A 19,739-nucleotide genomic window follows, 5' to 3' on the forward strand; every position below is an offset into this window, starting at 1 on the left:
ACCACCTCTCCCTCCCTCTCTCTCCCTCTCTCTTACTCTCTCCTGCCCATCTTTTTATTCTTTTACTCTTTCAACAAACCCTTTCTGAGGTAAGAGCCAAGTGGGGCAACTAAAGCAGCTATGGCAATGAATTAAACATGGTCTTGTTAAAGATAATATAGGTTTAAAACACTGGTCATTTCCTAGCATGTAGAACACCTTCAGGATTCATGACTGTTATCATCATCAAGAGTCATTGTACTCTGTGAGTTTCCAAACTAGTACAGAAGACATGGTATATGCAGAACCATAGGTCCAGGGCTAGAGAGATGGTATGGAAGATCTCAAATGCCACTGAAATGGGCTTCACGCTGTAACAAAATGGAAGTGAAATGATAAAGCAATAATACAAGGTAATTAAACTGGCAACCATTTGAAAAAATGAAGAAAAGATTATTACAACAGTATAGAGAAAGCCTTCCCCCCTGATCCTTCCCTCAACATCAGAAGGGGCAGGGGGAAGGAACACTCATCCAGAATCTGGCTTCTGTCATCCCAAAGGACTAAGTTGGGATGTTGCCTTATGAGAAAAAAAATTTTTTTAATTGAGTGGTGAGTGGGGTGGGGTCCTATTTATGACACAAGAGGGCAAGCCCCTCCCCTCTGGTAGAAGAGTGCTGGGCACACGCCCTCCTCCTGTTTCTAATCCATCCTCACACAGCTGGAGGCACAGAAGAGCCTCACTGGGCACAGGAGCGGGGGCCACCAGTGGTCAGCCCACTTGTCAACTGCCTTAAAAAGACCAGGAATGCCAGGGTAAAGGAGTGGAACCCAAAGGAAGGTGTCATCATGAGGAATCAATGAGGCATCTGTGACACAAGAGGCCTGGGTGGGAGGCCAGAAGGATGAAGCCTGGGAGGTCCACATCTCCCACGAGGGAAACAACAACAGTGCAGCCAGGTTCTAAGTCAGTAACTAGGCCTGACTGGGATGAGCCACACGAGACCCCTATCACCCAGCAAGAGCCTGGCCCAGAAAAGACACTCATAACACAGCCAGCATCTAAGACCCAGCAGGGACCCAATACTCAACAGGAGCCTGCTTCCCAGCAAAGGCCCCTCACTCAGCAGGAGCCCCTCGCCCAACATGAAGCTGAATCCCAGCAGGACACTACAGCCCAACAAAAATCTGCTTTACAACAGGAACTTCTTGCCCCACAGGAGCCGGCAGCACAGCAATCGCCTCCCATCCAAAGGGTGTCCTTCACTCAACAGGAAGCTGCCTCACAGCAGGGAGCTGGGCCAGAAGAAGAATCTAGAACTGAACAGGAGTCAGAATTGGGAGAGGGACATGTAGCCCAGCCAGCACCTGGCTCAGCAGAGCCACCTCTAGTCCAACAAGAAACTGGATCAACACCTCTGGCCCAAACTGAATCTGTGTTCCAAGAGGAACCAGGACAGTCTGACGCTATAGCCCAGGAAACAGCTACAGCCAAATCCCAGCATGGATCTCCGATGGAGTGGGGGTTTCTATCAAAACTTCATGAACTATCTGTACAGCAACCAGCCTCAGAGTGGAAGGCATTTCTTAAGTGGGTCACAGATGTTGACTCCGAATCAGATTTGGGGTATCCATATGAGACCGATTCGCCAGTTGTGAGGGGTGGAACACTGACCCAGGGAATGAAGCTGGACTTTGAGGGGAAACCTGGTTATGAAGTGGTGTCAGGAAGTGCTGGGACATCAACTCAAGGAAAAACCAGAGACTACTGGGACACAGGTAAGTTGAGCCTGAAGGAACAGGAGTCCCCCAGGGACAGTTATTAAGTACTGGGAGATACAAGTATGTCAGGTTAGCTCAGGTGATCCCTCAGCAGTCCTGCTAAACGAGGATCAGCAGCCCTATTTGATAGATGAGGGAGCCCAGGCCTTGAGATGTAAAGCATCTGACAGGAGGGGGGCAGTAGGGAGTGGCCAGGCCAGGATCCAAAGCCAAGGTCTGACTTCTTCACAGGCCCCAGGCTGCCTCCCTTCGAAGGATTTGGGGTAAATAAAAGTGGGAAAGTACTCTGAGTCAGGGGCCAGAACACCGAGGAACCCGCCTCGCTGCCACTATTCATCCATCCCTCCCCAAACCCACTGAGCACAGCTCTGGGGCAGACACTGCGTTGTACACGGGAGACACAAGGCTGAACGTGGCCCCTTACCCGTGAGGAGCTTCCATCCCGACTAGGCCGAAATCTGTGCCTTCACAATCCCTGAGGCTCTCCAGGTCAGCCCTCTGCGGCAGGACACTTGCTCCCCTCCCCAGGCTGCCCCCTCAGGGGAGTCCCAATCCAGTCAGGCCTCTGCAGGCCTTACGGGTTGCGTGCTCTGAGAGGGGCCGTGGGGTCCGCCAAAGACCCCAAGCAAGATAGGGGCTAGGGGAAGGGAGGGCTGGCGTGCCTTCCTCCCGTCCTCCGAAGTAGGCAGCGGTACCCTGGGGTGCGGGCTCCAGCTCCCATCCGCCTTCTCTAGGCGGCAAACGGGCGTCAAGTGTTCTCCCTGCAATGCGGGGTTTCTTGTTGAAGAAGCGGGAGGGAGAAAAGCATGCAGCCCCACTCCGAAAGCTGAGGGCGCTGTAAGACGGCCGAGCCCACGGGCCGGCAGTGGGGGCTCCAGCCCAGAGGCCCCGCCCTCCCGGAAGGGCTGACCCGTCTCTCAGGGCTGCGGCGAGGGAATTGGTGTCCCTTGGTGCCAAGGCTGGTTGTACGCCTTTGGGAAGGTGGGAAGGAGGGGCAGAATGGAAAGAGAGGGCTCCAGGTCTTTTCCCAGTGCTGAGGGTGAGTTATTTCTCTAGGCCACCAGAACCTGTATCAAGGGACGCCCTCCCCAAACTAAGAGGGCGACCAGGCAGCCTTTCTTGAAGCGCCGGTGCGGCCGCTATGTGTCCATGAGCGAGCCTCGAGCTTCCTCTGTTTCCCGCCTTTTCCCTGGCTCACTACCCTGCTCCCGCCGCCGCTCCTCCCTACCCGCGGGCCGGCGACGCGGGGCTAGTACGCAGGCGCCGAGTAGGCTCCCCGCCCCTCCCCCCACTCACCGGGGAAGAGAAGGCAGAAAAAAGAACCGCGAGAAATAGGGCAATAAAGAGAACTAGGAGGTGGGGACGGGGGTGCAGAGAATGGAGAAAGCGGGGCTTCCTCCTCCGACGACTAGCAGGCAGAGCCACGCCTCTGGTGCTGGCGCCCCGCCCCGGCTTTGAATTGCCCGAGAACCTGGCCGGCTCCCCTGCCCCCCAGACGGAGGCTCAGCGGCGCCCCGGTCTCCCCTCCAGCGGGCGGGCAGGTTGGCGTTCTAGGGGATTCCTACGTGGGAAGGTGAGTGGGAAAACAAGGCTGACAACCAGCAAGTGATAAAATCGAGGCTTCCGAACCAGGATGGCCACTGTGGGACTCCCCACTAGTCCTGCCTGATGGACGCTCTTCACTGCCTCCAGGACTGCATTTTGTCGGTCGCGGTCCTTTGGTGTAGAAGGGGCGGGGCCAACCTTAGGCCCTGGCGGTTGAAGGCGGGACCCGGCGGTGGAGTGAGGTTCAGAGTGCCCAAGGGGTGGGACCCAGAGTGGAGCAACCCCATGATTGGGTGGTAGGGGCGCCCAGCGTGTGTAAACAAGATTAGCCCTCGGGGCGGAGCATAAAGGCTGCAATTGGTCCCCGCGCTGGGAACTGAGGAGGATTGATGGAGTCAGTCGGGGAATCCGGGGCCGGGGCCCCGGCCTCGAAGGAGGACAAAGAGGGATCCAAGTGCCGTAGCCGCCGGCGGTGGCGAAAAGCCAAGGGCAAAGGTGAGCGCGCGGGGGTGGGCAACAGCCCGGAAGGAACCTCAGACATCCTGCGAGGAACAGGGGACTAAGTGGACCGACCCACCACCTGGAGAAGTAGGGGAGTCCGTGGGTTGGCCCATTGCCGCCCTGCGGGGGGTTGCGGGGATGATGTGAGAGCGGAATTTCCCCCCAGCCTAGAGACTACCGGGCGCCCCGCTACTGCCTCGGGAAGAGAGTCCAGAATGCGAGTCTTTGGACCAGCGTTACTGCTCTGGCTCAGTACTCGCTTTGTGACCTTAGGCAACTCCTGCTCTCATTGTTTCCCACCTGGGAAATGGTTCAAGTGCCGATTTTCCGGTCAGCGGCACTCTGGAAAGATAGTAAGGAAGAGGTTTATAAGCTGTTGCCCAAAGAGGAAGTTTAGGGGTGAGTCAGAGAAAGGTAGGAGGAAGGAGTGCCCCAAGGTGGGGAATGCCAGGGGGCCATTGCAGCTCAAAACAGACCTGCCCTCCCATCCTTCATTTAGTCCATTCATCCATTCCCTGTCAGTCCACCTGCTTCAGCCCCACTCCCCTGGGCCCAACTTCCTGACCCTCTTCTAGGACTAGGGATTCCTGGGTTTGCTTCAGCCGCCACACCCTCCCTCAGGAGAAGGGAGGCCTGTCACATTATTTACTGAAAGACTGACAGTCCAACGGAGATGCTGCAAACCTCAGGCACAGGCTGGCATTAAGCCCTTGCTCAGTTTTGAGTATTTGTCAACCCAGGTGAGGACCTGTGAGAAGTTCCTGTGCAGAAAAGAAACTGACATAGCCCCTAAGCCCCAGCAACCCCACACTCATTGTTCTCCCTGCCACAGGCTGCACCGTTCATCCCTGTCAAGGACAGAACGGGAATTGGCTGTGATGCACGTGCCCACTCAGATAGGCTCAGGCCGGTGCCCACGTGCATTCACTGTCACACAGCAAGACTGCATCACAAGCCGACAGAGTGCCCAGAGGCAGTACAGACCGTGGTTAAGTGCATGGGCATTGGAGACCTGGTTCCTCAGCCTATGGGCAACAGGTTCCCTCCCTTGCGTCGACTTTTTGAGCTAGAAAGTGGACATAATTAGAGTGCCTGACTCACGGGACTGTTGTAAGGTTTGAACAAATGTGGTGTGTTTGGCGCTGGCACACAGCAAGCCCCCAGAAGGAGTGGAGGTCACCCCTCATGAGACAGCAAGCTCCCCAAGAGTGGGGCTGTGTCTGCCTTGTTTACCCCATATTTCCAGAGCCTGCTATGCCAAGCACATAGGAACTCAAATATTTATTGAATTAACCAGTAAAGGAATGCATGAACTGTAACACTGGGCCAGTAATAAACATGCTGCACTTAGGATTGTCACGAGGAGTCAGAATCCTCATGAGCAGGGCTTCCTGCACAGGGCTGAGCCAGTCCTCACAAAGCCACGGGCCCACCTACTCAGGCCCATTCCCCCAAGCTCTAAGATTTGCCTCATTTGTCCTGGTGCCAGGTCTAGGTTGGGTGAATCAGTCCCCGCCCCTGCCCCAAGGGCATCCAGGCCTGCGGTGCAGTCCTTGTCATCGATTCGATCTTGCCAGTAACCCAATGACGCTGGTGTCATCATGATCACCTTATTTCCCTGATGATGACACTGAGGCCCTGAGGGAACAAGGTCACCTGGGCTTCCTTTTTGGCTAGTGAGGGCAGAGAGATGGCCATCTCCAGCCTCCTGAGGGCAAGGAGTGTGTGAGCTCAAAACTGCTCTGTGCACAGATTGTTCAGCAGACATTCACTGGGCACTTCTTTGTGCCAGGCCTGGGCTCTCGGTGACCAGATATAATTCTAAACTGTGATAAATACAAGAGGGAAATCCCTGAGAAAATGTAAGTGGGAGGCTCTCCTAAAAGGTGACATTGGGCCCAAGGATGAGGAAGTGTTGACTGCTCGGCGAGGGGGCAGGGAAGGCCAAGGGGACACAATGAGCAGAGACCTTGAGGCCCGAGGAAGTAGCACATTACAGCACAGCGGGACTTCATCGAGGGAGGGGAGGAAGAGAAGGCTGTGCGGCCCCCCGATGGTCCCTGGTTTAGGAGGCCATGTCTAGAATGTGGGGCTTTACGCTGAGAGCAAGGATGGTGCTGTTGAAAGGCTGGGAGTGTGTGACCAGATTTATGTTTTAGAAAGATCCTCGGGCTGCTGCGTGGAACAGACTGAAAAGGACAAAGTCAGAGCCACATAAAAAGTTGTTACAGTCATCCAGATAAGGGAGCAGTGGGAGTGGGGAGGACCAAGTTCTAGAGGCTTCTACGGGGCAGGGTGGACAGAGCTTCATTATGCACTGGATGAGGATAGGGGGCGGCCAAGATGATACCCTGGTTTCTGGCTTGAGCAAATGAGGGGACATGCTTATGCCACACACACACATACACACACACACACACATGCCCACAAAACCTCACAGGCTGAGACAGAGGCAGATACACTCACAGCCTGAGAAGCACACGCACAGGCTGTGGCACATGCATAAAAATATGCCTTTGGACATACCAAGAAACAGAAAAATGCACAGATTAAGAAAAAATGTCAACACACCCACCCACAAACACAGGCTGGGTCAAACACTGGCCATGACCCAAACCCATGTGTACATATATGCATGTGAACCTCACACACACTCATACCTGACAACCCAGAGAGCACACAGCTGACACGTGACAGGGAAGGAGCAACACTCAGATATGCCATCCTTGCAGGGTCTGTGACCCTGGGCAGCATGTCACCTGTCTGGGTCTGTTTTCTCATCTTCCAAAAGGGGTGATAATAGTCCCCACCTCACGCATCCTGGGGAGGATGAAATGAGTTACTTCACAGAGAGCACACAAAGAGATCAGTACCCGGCACACTACCACCGGACCTCAGAGCGCTGTCTGCTCCTCTGAGGGAACACTCGGGGAACTGGCTGCACTTGCCGGCACCTGTACCCAGGCGTCTCCCTTTCAGAAGCCCTTACCCCTCCCAGGCCCCAGACCTCACCCTTCCTTCATCCTCCCCCCACTCCCTTCCACACTGCCCTGCTCCATCACCAGGGGCGAAAATCCAGGCCTGAATCAGATGCCCAGTGCTCTATGGGGCAAAGGGCTGGTGCCCAGACAGCAAGACCCCTCAGCCCTACCTCTGCCCCAGTCTCTGCCCATGGCCCTGGTGGGCCTGCCTATGCCCCAGTGCCCTCTGCCTGGGATTCTTGACAAGTTTCTGGCGATCTCAGCATCCCTTCCTGCCAGCTCCACCGGCCCAGCCCCCAGGGAGCCACTTAGACCAGGGCAAAGGGCAGGGCCCTCGGAGTCATAAGGGCCTGTGATCCAGCCTCTTCCCCACCGCTTTGTGCAAGTCACTTGTTCTGTCCAGGTCTCTTCTGTCCTCATCATCAATAAAGAGTCCTACCACATAGATGGGAAGTAAATAACCATGGCTTTACAAAGTCGGAAACCACAGTCTATTAGGCAATAAATACATGCTGGCTGTGCGCCAGGCACTGTGCAAAGGGTCCGGGTACAGCAATAAAACAAAGTCCCTGCCATCAGGGAGCCTGTAAATTAATGAGGGAGACAAAGAGGAAAGACATAAATAGTCAGTTGTATGGTATGTCAGGCAGCAATGCGTGCCACAGAGAAAAATGGCCCAGTACACACCTTGGTGAGGCCACACGAGAACCACCGAGCAGACAGCTATAGAAAAGGCCTCCCTGGGCGGGGACAGGCAGGATGGCCAAGTGCAATTTCCCGATGAGGAAACCAGGCTGATCCAGGATCACCAGGTGAGTGGCTTGGGCTGGTATTCCGCTGTCACAGCCACTAAGCTTAGAGCTCCCTCCAGAGGCCTCTATCTGTCCACCTTGTCTGCCCTGGAGAGGGGTGGTTCTCTCCCTCACTGTGACTTCTCAAGCTTTCCTTCCTTCCTTCAAGTATTCGCTGAGCACCTACTATGTGCTGGACCCACTGATGGGTCTGTCCTCATGAGGATGGCATTTCAGGGGGGAAAAGAGGAGGACTCGCCCCCGGCCAAGCAAATGACACTGAGGCCTCAGGGCCTCAGGGCCTTGCACCCGTCCCTTGCCAGGCCCTGCACCTTATTTTGTATTTGTGACTTTGTATTGTTTTTCCTAAATAGCCCCACCTCCACACATAAGTTTCATGTTCTTATAAGCTTCATGGCTCTGTGAAGCCGGGTTCTGCCCCCAGGGGGAAACAAATAATAAACACGTAAACAAACAAATGTGTCAAATTCTAGGAAGAACAACTTAAGCATGATGGCAGAATAGTGCTGGGGCAGACCTACAGGGATGAGGGGTTAGGGACTGCCTCTTCAAGGAGGTGACGAGCTGAGGACTGAAGGGCAAGAAAGAGCTGGCCAGGCAAGAAGCATGAGGATTAAAATAGGTGAAGTGTCTCTCAGCCTTGCTCTTCCCATATGAGGCAGAGAGGACAGTCACAGCAGGATGGGATATGAAGGGTAAGTGGCAGGTACAGGGTGCCCAGTGTGCGAACACCACACAGTAGGTAGGGCCTGTGGCTCAGGCCCCTAGCTGAGCTTGGCACTGCCCTTAATCTGCTTTTGTCCTCCCAGGAGGGACAGGCAGGGCTAGCTACCCTCTTTCCCTAACAGCTGGGGCCAACTGTGCCAGGACCAGCCTGGGGCTGGGGGGAGGTAGCGGGTGCTGAGATCACAGGGCCCTTTGCTCCCTGAATCCACGCCGGAGAGAGGGAGGGCAGCCTGGCTGGGTGAGAGGGGACAGTTTGTTCAGAACTGGGACTAAGACTCCTGGGTCTGGGGGAGGAGGAGCTGGGGGCCTGGACTTCTGGGTCTGGGGGAGGAGGGAGCAGGGGGCCTGGGGTTCTAAAGCAGAATTGAACTGGAGCTGGGAGCAGGCAGGGGGGCAGGGAATTGGGCTCCAGCTCTGTTTACAGCACATGGTTCTCACTGTCCCTTGTGGGTAGGAGGGAGGTGGATCAGTGGCCACACCCTGAGCAGGCTAGGCCCCTCCCCGGGTTTATCACCCCAGGCTGCTACTGGCAGGAGCCACAGTCCCACAGTCCAGCAGTCCTAGCCCTGGGAAGGCTCCGAAGAGGCCTGGAGGGGTGAGTGCCCAGCTAGCTAAGAAATAGGAATGGCCCTGAGAGACAGGAATGGCCACTGCCAAATTGCAGGGCCTGGAAGGGAAAGAATACACCTTCTAGGGGAGCAGGGGACCATCAACCCAGGAGCCAAACACAGTGCGGAGTGGGCTGCATGAGGGAAGAGTCTCTTGAACAGAGGGCAGGGGGGACCCTCAAGTGTGGGGACTCCAGTTTCTGAGGATCAGAGCCAGAGGCCCAAGCTCCAGAGCCCCAGGAGGGAGACAGGGCTCCGGACCTGGGTTTGAATTCTGCTCTACTGCTTTTAATGCAGCCTTCAACTCCTTACTTAACACCTGTGTGCCTTAGTTTCTCCTGTATAATGGGATGCTACCACTCATAGCTGAAGCACGAACCAAGGCAGTCTGGGTCTCAGAGAGTTATCAAGGACAAATGAACAAACGCATAGAAAGCTCTTAACATGGTCTGGCACAGAGTGAGCTCAAGGTCAGAGGCAACAATGATTATGAATGAGTACTCAGGAGGGCAGAGCTGGCCTATGCAATCTAAGCCAAGTGGACAAGCCAGAAGGCCGGGAGACCCAGCTGGGAGAGGAATGAGACAGTTTGAGGACTGTACGGAGGAACAGTGTGGGAGCTGGAATTTGGAGGGGGTCCCACAGCCAGACTTGAGGGGCCAGGAGGGGGCAAGAGTGACTCTTCAGTTTTAAGTAAGGCTAGAGTGATGAACTCCTGGGTTCAGGAAGAGAATTAGGCTTGAGACCAGGGTCCTGGGGCACCACCAGGTGGATGGGAGTGGTGGGCTGAGGGATGAACTCTCCCAAATATCGGTGGAGGAGAAGGGCCTGTGGGTGATGCCTGGGGGCCTGTGAAGGAGGTGGGGTGGAGGCCTGAACTGGGTCCTGACAGGGGACACCAGCTGGAATCCAGACTCCTCAGAACCTAGAAGGAGTCCTGGGCCCAGGACAGTAAATGGACTTTCGGGTCCCTGAAAGACAGGAAAATGGATAGGAAGACTCCTGGGTATAGGAGATGCTGGAGTGAGGGAACCAATAGGGGAGAGCAGAGACACCTGGGGAGAACGGGCTGAGGGTTTGAACTCCGGGATCCTGAGGAGGAAGAATGGATCTAGGTATCTGAACTCATGGGTCCTAAGGAAGGAAGGGGATAAGGCCCTAGCCTTCACCATTGGGTCTAAAGGAAGAGGCCAGATTCTGAAGCCTGAGTCTGAGGGAGGAAGGGCATAGAGACCAGGGCCCCAGTTGAGCCAGGGATGATCCAGCCCTGCTTACTGAGCCTCTCCACCTGCTTGCAGCCTCAAGGCTCATGCACAGCATGGACTTACGCACGATGACACAGTCACTGGTGACTCTGGCAGAGGACAACATGGCCTTCTTCTCAAGCCAGGGCCCTGGGGAGACAGCACGGAGGCTGACAGCCGTCTTTGCGGGTATCCGGGAGCAGGCGCTCGGGCTGGAGCCAGCCCTGGGCAGCCTGCTGGGCATGGCGCACCTCTTTGACCTGGATGCAGAGACTCCGGCCAACGGGTACCGCAGCCTGGTGCACACAGCTCGCTGCTGCCTGGCACACCTGCTGCACAAATCACGCTACGTGGCCTCCAATCGCCGCAGCATCTTCTTCCGCACCGGCCACAACCTGGCTGAACTCGAGGCCTACCTGGCCGCCCTCACCCAGCTCCGTGCTCTGGCCTACTACGCGCAGCGCTTGCTGGCCACCAGCCAGCCAGGGGGGCTCTTCTTTGAGGGTGACGAGGAGCTCAGCACTGACTTCCTGCGCGAGTATGTCACTCTGCACAAGGGCTGTTTCTATGGCCGCTGCCTGGGCTTTCAGGTGAGCCCCTGCCCTGCCCTGGGCCCACAGTGAAGGCACCTGGCGACCCCTAACCTGGCCCAATAGTGTAGCAGAATAACCACAAGGATCATAGATCAGAAAACTGCAGATACAGAAAGGGAAAGCTGTCTGGGGCTAAGACAGAGCTACACAGGGACCTCAAACATGTGACACCCCCCGCCCCGCCCCGCCCCAGGCCAGATCCACCAGGGAGCAAGAAATCTTTAATTTGCATAGCTTTTTATACCAGGCTCCCCACTGCTCTCTATAGTCCTACCCCCAGGAGTGCATTCACCTTTTTATGTTATCTGGCCCCTGAAATCACACAAGAACCCCCAGGAGGACAGTCAGTATTATTCTCAAAGGCCCATTTAGTCATCCCCACTGGAGACCTGGGAGGGAGGAGCAGAGGGTCCCTGGAGCTGCTCTGCTGGACCCGGGTCTGCCTGGGCTTTGTGACTCACCTAGGGAACTGCAGCATCAGGCTCTCCAGGCTGAGTGGAGGGCCAAGGGGCGGATCTGAGTTGGTGACAGTGAGGAAAACCTGTTCTCAACCCCTCTCCTCCCTGAATGAGGGCCCTGGCTCCTGCCCGCCACAGGCCTCCTACCCTCTGCTTACCCCAAACCACCCTCGAGGAGACACAGCTCATCTCTGCCCTAGAAGGAGGCAGCCAGAGGCCTTCAGAGTCATAGGAAAGTAGTTTGGAGACTCAAAATTGGGTGGCCCTTGGCGCACCAGGCTCAGAGCAGAGGCCAAGTCACCCCTGTCTGGGGTTGGTGCCAGATCCCCCAGTGCCTAGCCACGTCAGGGAATCCCACCAGGAGTATCTGGGGCTGTCTGGTCCTGCAGCCCGCTTCAGAATCTCAGGAGCTCCCCCCACTTCAGTGATAGTCAAGCGTGGCAGTCTCTTAGCCTCCACCCCACCCCCCGTCCCCCATTTCCCTGTGGGGCAGCCTCTCTCCAGTGACCCAGCTTGGGTATGCCTGGGAACTTCCCCTCACCTAAGATGAAACCACAAATACCGGGCCAGCCAGCTCCTGTGTCCTGGCTGTGACCTTCAAGTCACGGGAGAGAGATCCTGGGGCCACCTGAGCCAGCATCCAGCCACAATGGCCAGGCACCCCTTGGCTCTCTGGCCCACTGGGACCCTGGCCAGGGTGGGGCCACGCCTGACAGCTACTCTGGGGACGTGCTGTGTTGCAGGACAGCCCCACCCCTCTGGCCCCCCATGAAATGGCAGCCCCAGGAGAGCAGAGGTCTTTCCTGTCTGGGTCTGGCTCAGCCCCTGCTCCAGCCCAGTGCCTAGCACACAGGAGGACCTGGGCCAGCATTTGCCAGATGAACAGAAGACCCCTGCTGGCCCTGAGCCCACCTCCTGTGGCTTTTTCCCCCTCTGATCTCATCTCCCCATTGTCTGTCTTTCCTGGGCTGCATGGCTCCTCTCTCAGATGCTGTCTCCCTCTTTGGCTGTCTTTTTGCCTCAAAATCTCTGGCCCTATCTTTGACCATCTCCCGTCTGTCCTGTTGACTTGTAACTGGTCCCCATTGCCGTCCTTGCCTTATCTCTGTTCCTCGCTGACTTTTAGGAAATCCCTGCATCATTTTATACCCAGCTTAAAATCCTCCAGTGGCTCTACCCCCCATCTGGAATAAGTCTGAATTCCTCAGGCCCTATGTAAGCCCACTTTGCTTCTCTGACCTCATCCCTGCTCCTCCTCCCCTACCCTCTGCTCCAGCCACGTTGGCCCCTGGTTTCCTTATCCACAACCAGGCCCACCTCAAAGCTTTGCACTTGCTGTGCCCTCTGCAAGGAGCAGCCTTCCCTCACTTCATTTGGGTCCCTCAGGCCCCCTCCTCTAAGTAGCCTGACCCCTAGTCATTCTGTGTCCCCTCCACCAACTGTCTCTTCAAAGCATTAGTCATTACTTGACATTATATAGCCTGTGCCTAGAGCAGTGCCTGGCACACAGAGATAGCTCAGTAAAAGTCTGCTGAATGACGACACCTGCCCCTCGCTCCTGCATGCCCCTGGTCCTTCTTCTGGGTGGTGGGTGATACAGAGGCCTCTCTCCACAGTTCACGCCCGCCATCAGGCCGTTCCTGCAGACCATCTCCATCGGGCTGGTGTCCTTTGGGGAGCACTACAAACGCAACGAAACCGGCCTCGGTGAGCCCCAACCAGCTGGGCCCTGCCTGCACCACCCCTGCCCTCCCACCCCTCCTCCCCATCCCTGGCCCCACAACCTGACCTGCCCGGGCTCCCTGACACCCTCCTGACCCCCAGGTGTGACCGCCAGCTCCCTCTTCACCAGTGGTCGCTTTGCCATCGACCCAGAGCTGCGTGGGGCCGAGTTTGAGCGGATCATTCAGAACCTGGACGTGCACTTCTGGAAAGCCTTTTGGAATATCACTGAGATTGAGGTGCTATCGGTGAGCATGGGGCGTGATGAGGGCCTAACCTAGGGACACTGAGGCCCAGAGACCATCCCAGGGATATCAGGTCTCCACAGGGCTCCAGACCCAGGGATAGCACATAAAGGAAAAACTGGGGGCTTATGCTGCCCCTCCCCAGTGCTCCTTCTGTTCCCTATCCCCAGTCTCTAGCAAACATGGCATCAGCCACCGTGAGGGTAAGCCGCCTGCTCAGCCTGCCACCAGAAGCCTTTGAAATGCCACTGACTGCTGACCCAAAACTCACGGTCACCATCGCGCCCCCCTCAGCCCACACGGGCCCTGGGCCAGTCCTCGTCAGGCTCATCTCCTATGACCTGCGTGAAGGACAGGTAGGGCCCTTGCCTCGGCCAGGAACAGGTACAGAGCAAGGGGCCAGGGCAGCTCCCTCCCCAGCACCCACCTTCACCCAGATGCCCTCCCTTCCCTCCATGCCTTTGTAACTCACTGCACCTTCCCCCCTCTAGTATCTCTAAGCACATACCCTTCGTGGGGAAGGCTCAGGCAGGCAGCCCCAGCGTCATCCTCCTCCTCCCTCACCCCCAGGACAGTGAGGAGCTCAGCAGCCTGGTGAAGTCTGAGGGTCCTCGGAGCCTGGAGCTTCGGTCACGGCCCCAGCAGGCCCCCCGCTCTCCATCCCTGGTTGTGCACTTCCACGGCGGTGGCTTTGTGGCCCAGACCTCCAAGTCCCACGAGCCTTACCTCAAGACCTGGGCGCAGGAGCTGGGTGTCCCCATCGTCTCCATCGACTACTCCCTGGCCCCAGAAGCTCCCTTCCCCCGAGCGCTGGAGGAGTGCTTCTACGCCTACTGCTGGGCTATCAAGCACTGTGCCCTCCTCGGTGAGCCCAGCCCTGTCCCTGCCCGAGCTTGCGTAGGGGAGCCAGTCACCTTGTTTCTCAAGTCTCCGTCTTCTCCCCCTGCCTCCCCTTCCATCCCCTACCACCCAGCCCTCTGCCACCTGGCTCCCCACACACCCCACTCCTCCATCTCTGCCTGAGCACTCTCTCCCCGGTGCCCCAGCCAACCTTCCATCAACCACTTCCTCCTCTGCCTCCAGCTCCCCCACTCCAGCATGGACACACCATCGCCGCCCCCCCCAATCTCCTTTGACCTTTTCTTTCCTCCTCCTGTTCCCTGCTGATGTCTCCAGCCCATTGTTCCAGCTCCTCTGACCTTCCACTTCTGACATCTTGGGAGGTACAGAGCAGGGTGGGACTGTGCCCCATGCCACAGGGCCCATGGTCCCTTCCCAGCCTGAACCCCTGGCTTCCATTCCCTGGCCTTGAATGCCTCTTCCTCTTCCCCAACTCTCGCCCATCCTCATTGCTTCCAGCCTCCCAAGCTTCCCCAGAGCTTCCCAAGAGCTTCCTGATCTCTAGGCCTCTCCATGTCTTTATTCGACCTGATTCTCTGGTCACTGTCCTTCGAATGGGTCCAAATCCCTACCTCAGTTTACCAGTCTCTAAACTTGCAGTTGGCTGGACCTTGGGGTTGGGGCCTGCACATCCCACCTCTAAGAGCCCACAGCTCCCGGCCCAGAGCTGGATTTCCTCCCTGCGAGGCATGACCAAGCCCCCTCTCCAAAACAGGCTCCACGGGGGAGCGGATATGCCTTGCAGGGGACAGCGCAGGCGGGAACCTATGCTTCACTGTCTCCCTTCGGGCAGCAGCCTATGGGGTGAGGGTGCCAGACGGCATCATGGCAGCCTACCCAGCCACGATGTTGCAGTCCACCGCCTCTCCCTCTCGCCTTCTGAGCCTCATGGACCCCCTGCTGCCCCTCAGCGTGCTTTCCAAGTGTGTCAGTGCCTATGCTGGTAAGGCCCACCCCCTCAGATCTGGGACCTGGGGAGCCAGGGTACCTGGGGCCCCCAGGGACAGGGGCAGAGCCCAGTGTCCTGGGTCTGAGGCAGAGGGGCTGAGGAGAGAAATCTAAGATTCCTCCTGAAGCGATGAGCTATTCTTGGGTCCTTGGGGGCATAGATGCCTGAGGCTCTGGGTGTTGAGACTGGGCCTAGAAAGAGAAGAGACCAATCCAGCCCCCGACACACACTCCACAGGTGGGGAAACGGAGGACCACTCCGATTCGGACCAGAAGGCACTGGGCGTGATGGGACTGGTTCGGCGGGACACAGCCCTGCTCCTCCGAGACCTCCGCCTAGGAGCCTCCTCGTGGCTCAACTCCTTCCTGGAGCTGAGCAGGCACAAGTCCCACCCTAACTCAGTGCCCATGGCAGGTGAGTGAAGCCCTCCCCACACACCTATCCAGGATGCCCAAGACAGACAGCCTGGCACACCACAAGTCCCGATACAGGGAAGGGGCTATGCCCTGGGGCCCTCGGGGGGGCAGACATCACCCGATTCCTGGTCCTGCCCCATTTCTAATCCTGGTCTCTACAGCAAAGCCTTGATTTTCCACAACAGTCCACATCCTGAAAATTCAAGGACTTCAGGTCCCCCCAGGTCGTTTCAGTCCCAGGGACTATAGGATTTAACTTTTCAAACAGCCTTTTCCAGAAAGACACCCGGTAAACAACTCAGAAGGTCTGCCCCAGGTGGGTCCTCGGGTGGGAGTCCAGCCCTCTTCGATTCTTTCCAGACTTTTATTTTAATTTATTGATTTCAGAGAGAGAAACATCAGTTGTTGTTCCACTTATTTATGCATTCATTGGTTGTTTCTCCTATGTGCTGTGACTGGGGGTCCAGCCTGCAACCGTGGTGTATTGGGACAATGCTCTGACCAACGGAGCTACCCTGCCCGGGGTTCCAGACTTTTAAGTGGGACTTGGGGGTAATATCCCTGCTGCAGGAGCTAACCAGTGAGGCTGGGGTGAGGAGATCAGCAAACTAGATGGACCTTGGGAAGTTTCCAAGCCTTGGGTGGGTGGCAGGACCCTCGGGTAGCCGAAAACCACTTCCATCCAGGGTTTTTCCCACTTTTCTTTAACATTTTAATTTTAAGGATTTTAAACCGCAACCAACGCAACTCATTTTCTCTCTCTCAAATCAACAGTATTTGCTGAGTAACAGAAATTGCATGTTCAAAAGTGTATGAATATTGAGAAAATTATTCCAGTTGTTTTGTTTTAAATTAAGTTTTGATTTTAGGGTATTCAAATGGGTTCCAATAAATACACACAGAAACACAAGGGATTTGAATGGTAGGCACACGGACCACTGAGCACTGGGACTTTGCTGACAAAGGTGACAGGTGCAGTCCCTAGAGCCCCTGCACACACAGAAGCCTAGCCCCCTGCTGCACCAGGTACTTGCTGGGTGGCGTGGGCAAGTAATGGCATCTGTGAGCCTTGCTTTGCTCCTCGATGAAATGGACACGAGAGTGCCCGCCTCATAAGGCTATCGTAAGGACTGCTCACACCCGTTCATGCCGAGCACCCAGCACAATACCTGGCACACAGTAGGTACTCTTAGGGGGTGCCAGCCTCCCTGACTGGGGCTGTACCCTGTGACTCTAGTCAACAGTTCTGTTCCAGTGACCCCCAGCTCACAGACTTAATGCAGTTATTCTCGTATCTTGCATTTGCCTTCATGGATTTATAAAGACAAGTGAGAAAAAACTGAAAAATAGAGGATTTTGGCCCTAGTGGTAAATAGGGTGGGTCTGATAAAATTAATGGAGCTGAGGCCAACGTGGGCACACCACGTGGGCCGGAGCACATCTGTAGCATCAGCTGGGTACTTGCTTTCCTGGTCACTCAAGGGAGAGAGATAAAACTGAAGAACACAAAGCCCGTCTTGGGAGTAGATCTATGTGGCTACAGGTGTGGGACCCCTGGGAATCTAATGTGCCCCCAAAACACTTTTTCGCTCCCTTCTTAGTCTCCTTTCAAGTCCTGTGGGCCTGCTCCCTGCTCCTCTTTGATCCATTCATACCCTCTGTGTCAAATAGCTGTAAAAAGATGGCTGGGCCAGGAGGCTGCTGGAACAGGGCGCCAGACCTGGTAATAAAACAGTTGGGTAATCCAATATCTTATCCCTCTGAATCCTCAGCACCTCCTATGAGGTAAGGACTATTTTTATCCCCTTTGTGCAAAGGAGGAAACAGAGACTCCCAGAGGTAAAGTGACCTGCTCTTAACCTTCCCAGGCACTACACACACACGCGCACACACACACCCCTCCACTAGAACACAGCTCCACCTCCAAGACCACGAGACTCCTTCTGCCTGCCCCTTGGAGTTGCAGTTTGGGCACGTGGAGTTCCCACCCGTCCCCAAAGAGGTATCTGGGGGGGGGAGGCACTCCAGGTCTCCACAGCCCTGGGACGCAGCTCCTCCTCCAGAGGCCTACAACCTTCCCTGCCAGCCACCCACATACCCACAACACAGCCAGGCTGACCTGCAGCCCAGCTAGCCCCTGACCTTGCTCCTCTCACAGAGCCAATTCGGCGCAGCGTGTCTGAGGCAGCACTGGCCCAGCCTGAGGACCCACAGGGAACGGACCCCCTCAAGGACCTGAAGCTGCATGAACTGAGCCTCAGGGGCAGCTCTGAGACATCAGGCACCCCTGAGCTGTCACTGTCAGCAGAGACACTTGGCCCCTCCACGCCCTCAGACGTCAACTTCTTATTCCGGTCTGAGGATACACCAGAAGAGACTGAGGCCCGAGATGAGATGAGCACCCAGGACAGAGGTCTAAGCATTGGTGCCACCTTCCCTGAGGGCTTCCACCCGAGGCGCTCCAGCCAAGGCCCCACACGGATGCCCCTCTACTGGTCGCCCATTGCCAAGAACCCCTTCATGTCTCCGCTGCTGGCACCTGACAGCATGCTGCAGAGCCTGCCACCTGTGCACATCGTGGTAAGTGCCAGGCAGGGACCGGTGAGGGGTGGGTGGGATGCAGATGCACCTGGGGAAGAAAGCTCCCAGGAAAGGGGAAAATGTCGGTAGCATGGCCCCCAGGGGAGAGGTGTGCCACCAGGAAGGAATGCCTGGCAATGGGAGAATGCAAGGGATTCAGGGCAGCCGTTTTCTTTTGCAGCCTTATTGAGCACCATGCCACCGAGGGGTAGCCACAGGGCTTGAAGAATCAGGGAATGGGAAGCTACAGCGGGGTCCTGGGGGAAGGAAAAAGCCAGGCAGAGAACAGGGAGCCCAGTTAAACTCATTCTACAACTCCCCAACCCCCCATGCCTCCCTCTTCTGTCTGCCCCTTTGTCCACGTGTTTCACCAACCCCGCCCCTTGTTTCATGCACGTCCTCCCTGTGCCTCACCCCCACTGTCCTGCAGGCATGTGCACTGGACCCCATACTGGACGACTCAGTCATGTTCGCGCGGCGGCTGCGTAACCTGGGCAAGCCCGTGACACTGCGAGTGGTGGAGGACCTGCCACACGGCTTCCTGAGCCTGGGGTCCCTGTGCAGGGAGACGCGCCAGGCGGCCGCGCTGTGTGTGGAGCGTATCCGCCAGGTCCTCACTCTGCCTGGCACCACCGTGGGGGTCTGAGCCTCGGGTCAGAGCCAGGCCACCCAGTACGTGGGGGTTGGGGGTGAGGGGCCGTGACACTAAAGGCCTCCTGTTTCTGTCTACATCAGCTTCATAGTGTATTGTGAATATGCTTCAGGAGGAGGGGAGGAGGGTGGGGACCCCTGCAGAAAGCCCCTGGCCCCTCCCTACCTGGGCCGTGGGAGACCACCAGCTGTGCCTTAAGTTGGGGATAATAAGGGGGAGGCCAGGAGGTGAGACCCTGCACTGGGGGGTGGGGGGGAAACCGGTCTCTGGAGACCTCTGGACCCGCATTCCACCATTGCCTTCTACTGCTACTGCAGCGGCTGCAGAGGCGGGGCCTGACCCCACCTGCAAGTCGGTTTGTTTTTGTTTGTAAATAAAAGTATTTAATTAGTTTGGCCTCTCGCAAATTGGGGAGGGTCGGTTTGTCCATCAGGGGGCAGCATCAGACTCAGCTGCTGGGAATGAGAAACCTAGGACTGGAGAGTTGAAGGCTGGGGGCCCAACCTGGGGTCCTGGAGAAGAAGGGGCCTGTGGGCCTGGATTCTTGGGTGCAGAGGGACTGGACTCCCTAAAACACACAGACTTCCCCACAGACTTAATCCAGGTAGAGCACCAGAGGACTCTGGGTTCCCACCTACTCCCCTTTATCAAACCAACCCCAGCACCCACCAGAAGGAAACCCAAATCCCCTAGATAACTGGAGCAAGCTAACAGGACACTAGAAACAAACTATTCACCCAAAATTCTGAAGGCCCCAGCTCTGCCCAGCTGTGACAGTCCCTCAGTCCCTCAACAAAGACTCTGTTTCCTCAACCTTTTATAAGCCCTGGGTTTGAAGCAGAGATGGTTTCAATCCAGGGTCTGCCCTCAAGGGACTCAGGGAGGATTCAAGATTGATGCAGACAGCTCCTACAAGGGCTACACCTATAGTAGTCAGGGAGGGCTTCACAGAGGAGGTGATCCAAGCTTGACTTTTTTTTTTTTTTTAAGATTTTATTTATTTTTAGAAAGAGAGGGAGAGAAACATCAATGTGTCGTTGCCTGTT

The 19,739-nt window shown here is 56.3% G+C and overlaps 1 protein-coding gene across 5 annotated transcripts; it reads left to right on the plus strand.

Annotated features, from left to right (window-relative positions):
- Positions 1-294: 294 nt before the first annotated feature.
- LIPE (lipase E, hormone sensitive type) lies at positions 295-19,100 on the plus strand. 5 transcript variants are annotated; one of them, XR_006653623.3, is made up of 10 exons: positions 295-1,758; positions 10,233-10,768; positions 12,846-12,936; positions 13,054-13,199; positions 13,367-13,552; positions 13,767-14,061; positions 14,812-15,039; positions 15,283-15,459; positions 17,133-17,463; positions 17,620-17,732. XR_006653623.3 is itself a non-coding variant. In XM_045185587.3 (10 exons), the coding sequence occupies exons 1-10, from the start codon at positions 885-887 to the stop codon at positions 18,685-18,687; spliced, it is 3,171 nt and encodes a 1,056-aa protein (XP_045041522.2). In that variant the 5' UTR covers positions 295-884; the 3' UTR covers positions 18,688-19,100. The 5 variants fall into 5 exon arrangements, 4 of the variants coding, with proteins under 4 accessions (XP_045041522.2, XP_045041524.2, XP_024433476.2 ...); XM_045185587.3 differs by lacking the exon at positions 17,133-17,463 and adding an exon at positions 18,472-19,100 and having other exon boundaries at positions 17,620-18,041; XM_045185589.3 differs by lacking the exons at positions 295-1,758; positions 17,133-17,463 and adding exons at positions 3,138-3,334; positions 18,472-19,100 and having other exon boundaries at positions 17,620-18,041.
- Positions 19,101-19,739: the final 639 nt, after the last annotated feature.

The sequence above is a fragment of the Desmodus rotundus genome, chromosome 12, assembly GCF_022682495.2.
Source record: "Desmodus rotundus isolate HL8 chromosome 12, HLdesRot8A.1, whole genome shotgun sequence".
Classification (NCBI taxonomy): Eukaryota; Metazoa; Chordata; class Mammalia; order Chiroptera; family Phyllostomidae; genus Desmodus; species Desmodus rotundus.

What these genes read in the sequence shown, in the direction of transcription:
- LIPE (XM_045185587.3), top strand. Translation starts at nt 885, where the DNA reads ATGAAGCCTGGGAGGTCCACATCTCCCACGAGGGAAACAACAACAGTG. An exon ending in ACGCAACGAAACCGGCCTCG is followed by an intron (nt 12,937 to 13,053) that starts GTGAGCCCCAAC and finishes CCTGACCCCCAG; the next exon opens with GTGTGACCGCCAGCTCCCTC. An exon ending in ATGACCTGCGTGAAGGACAG is followed by an intron (nt 13,553 to 13,766) that starts GTAGGGCCCTTG and finishes CCTCACCCCCAG; the next exon opens with GACAGTGAGGAGCTCAGCAG.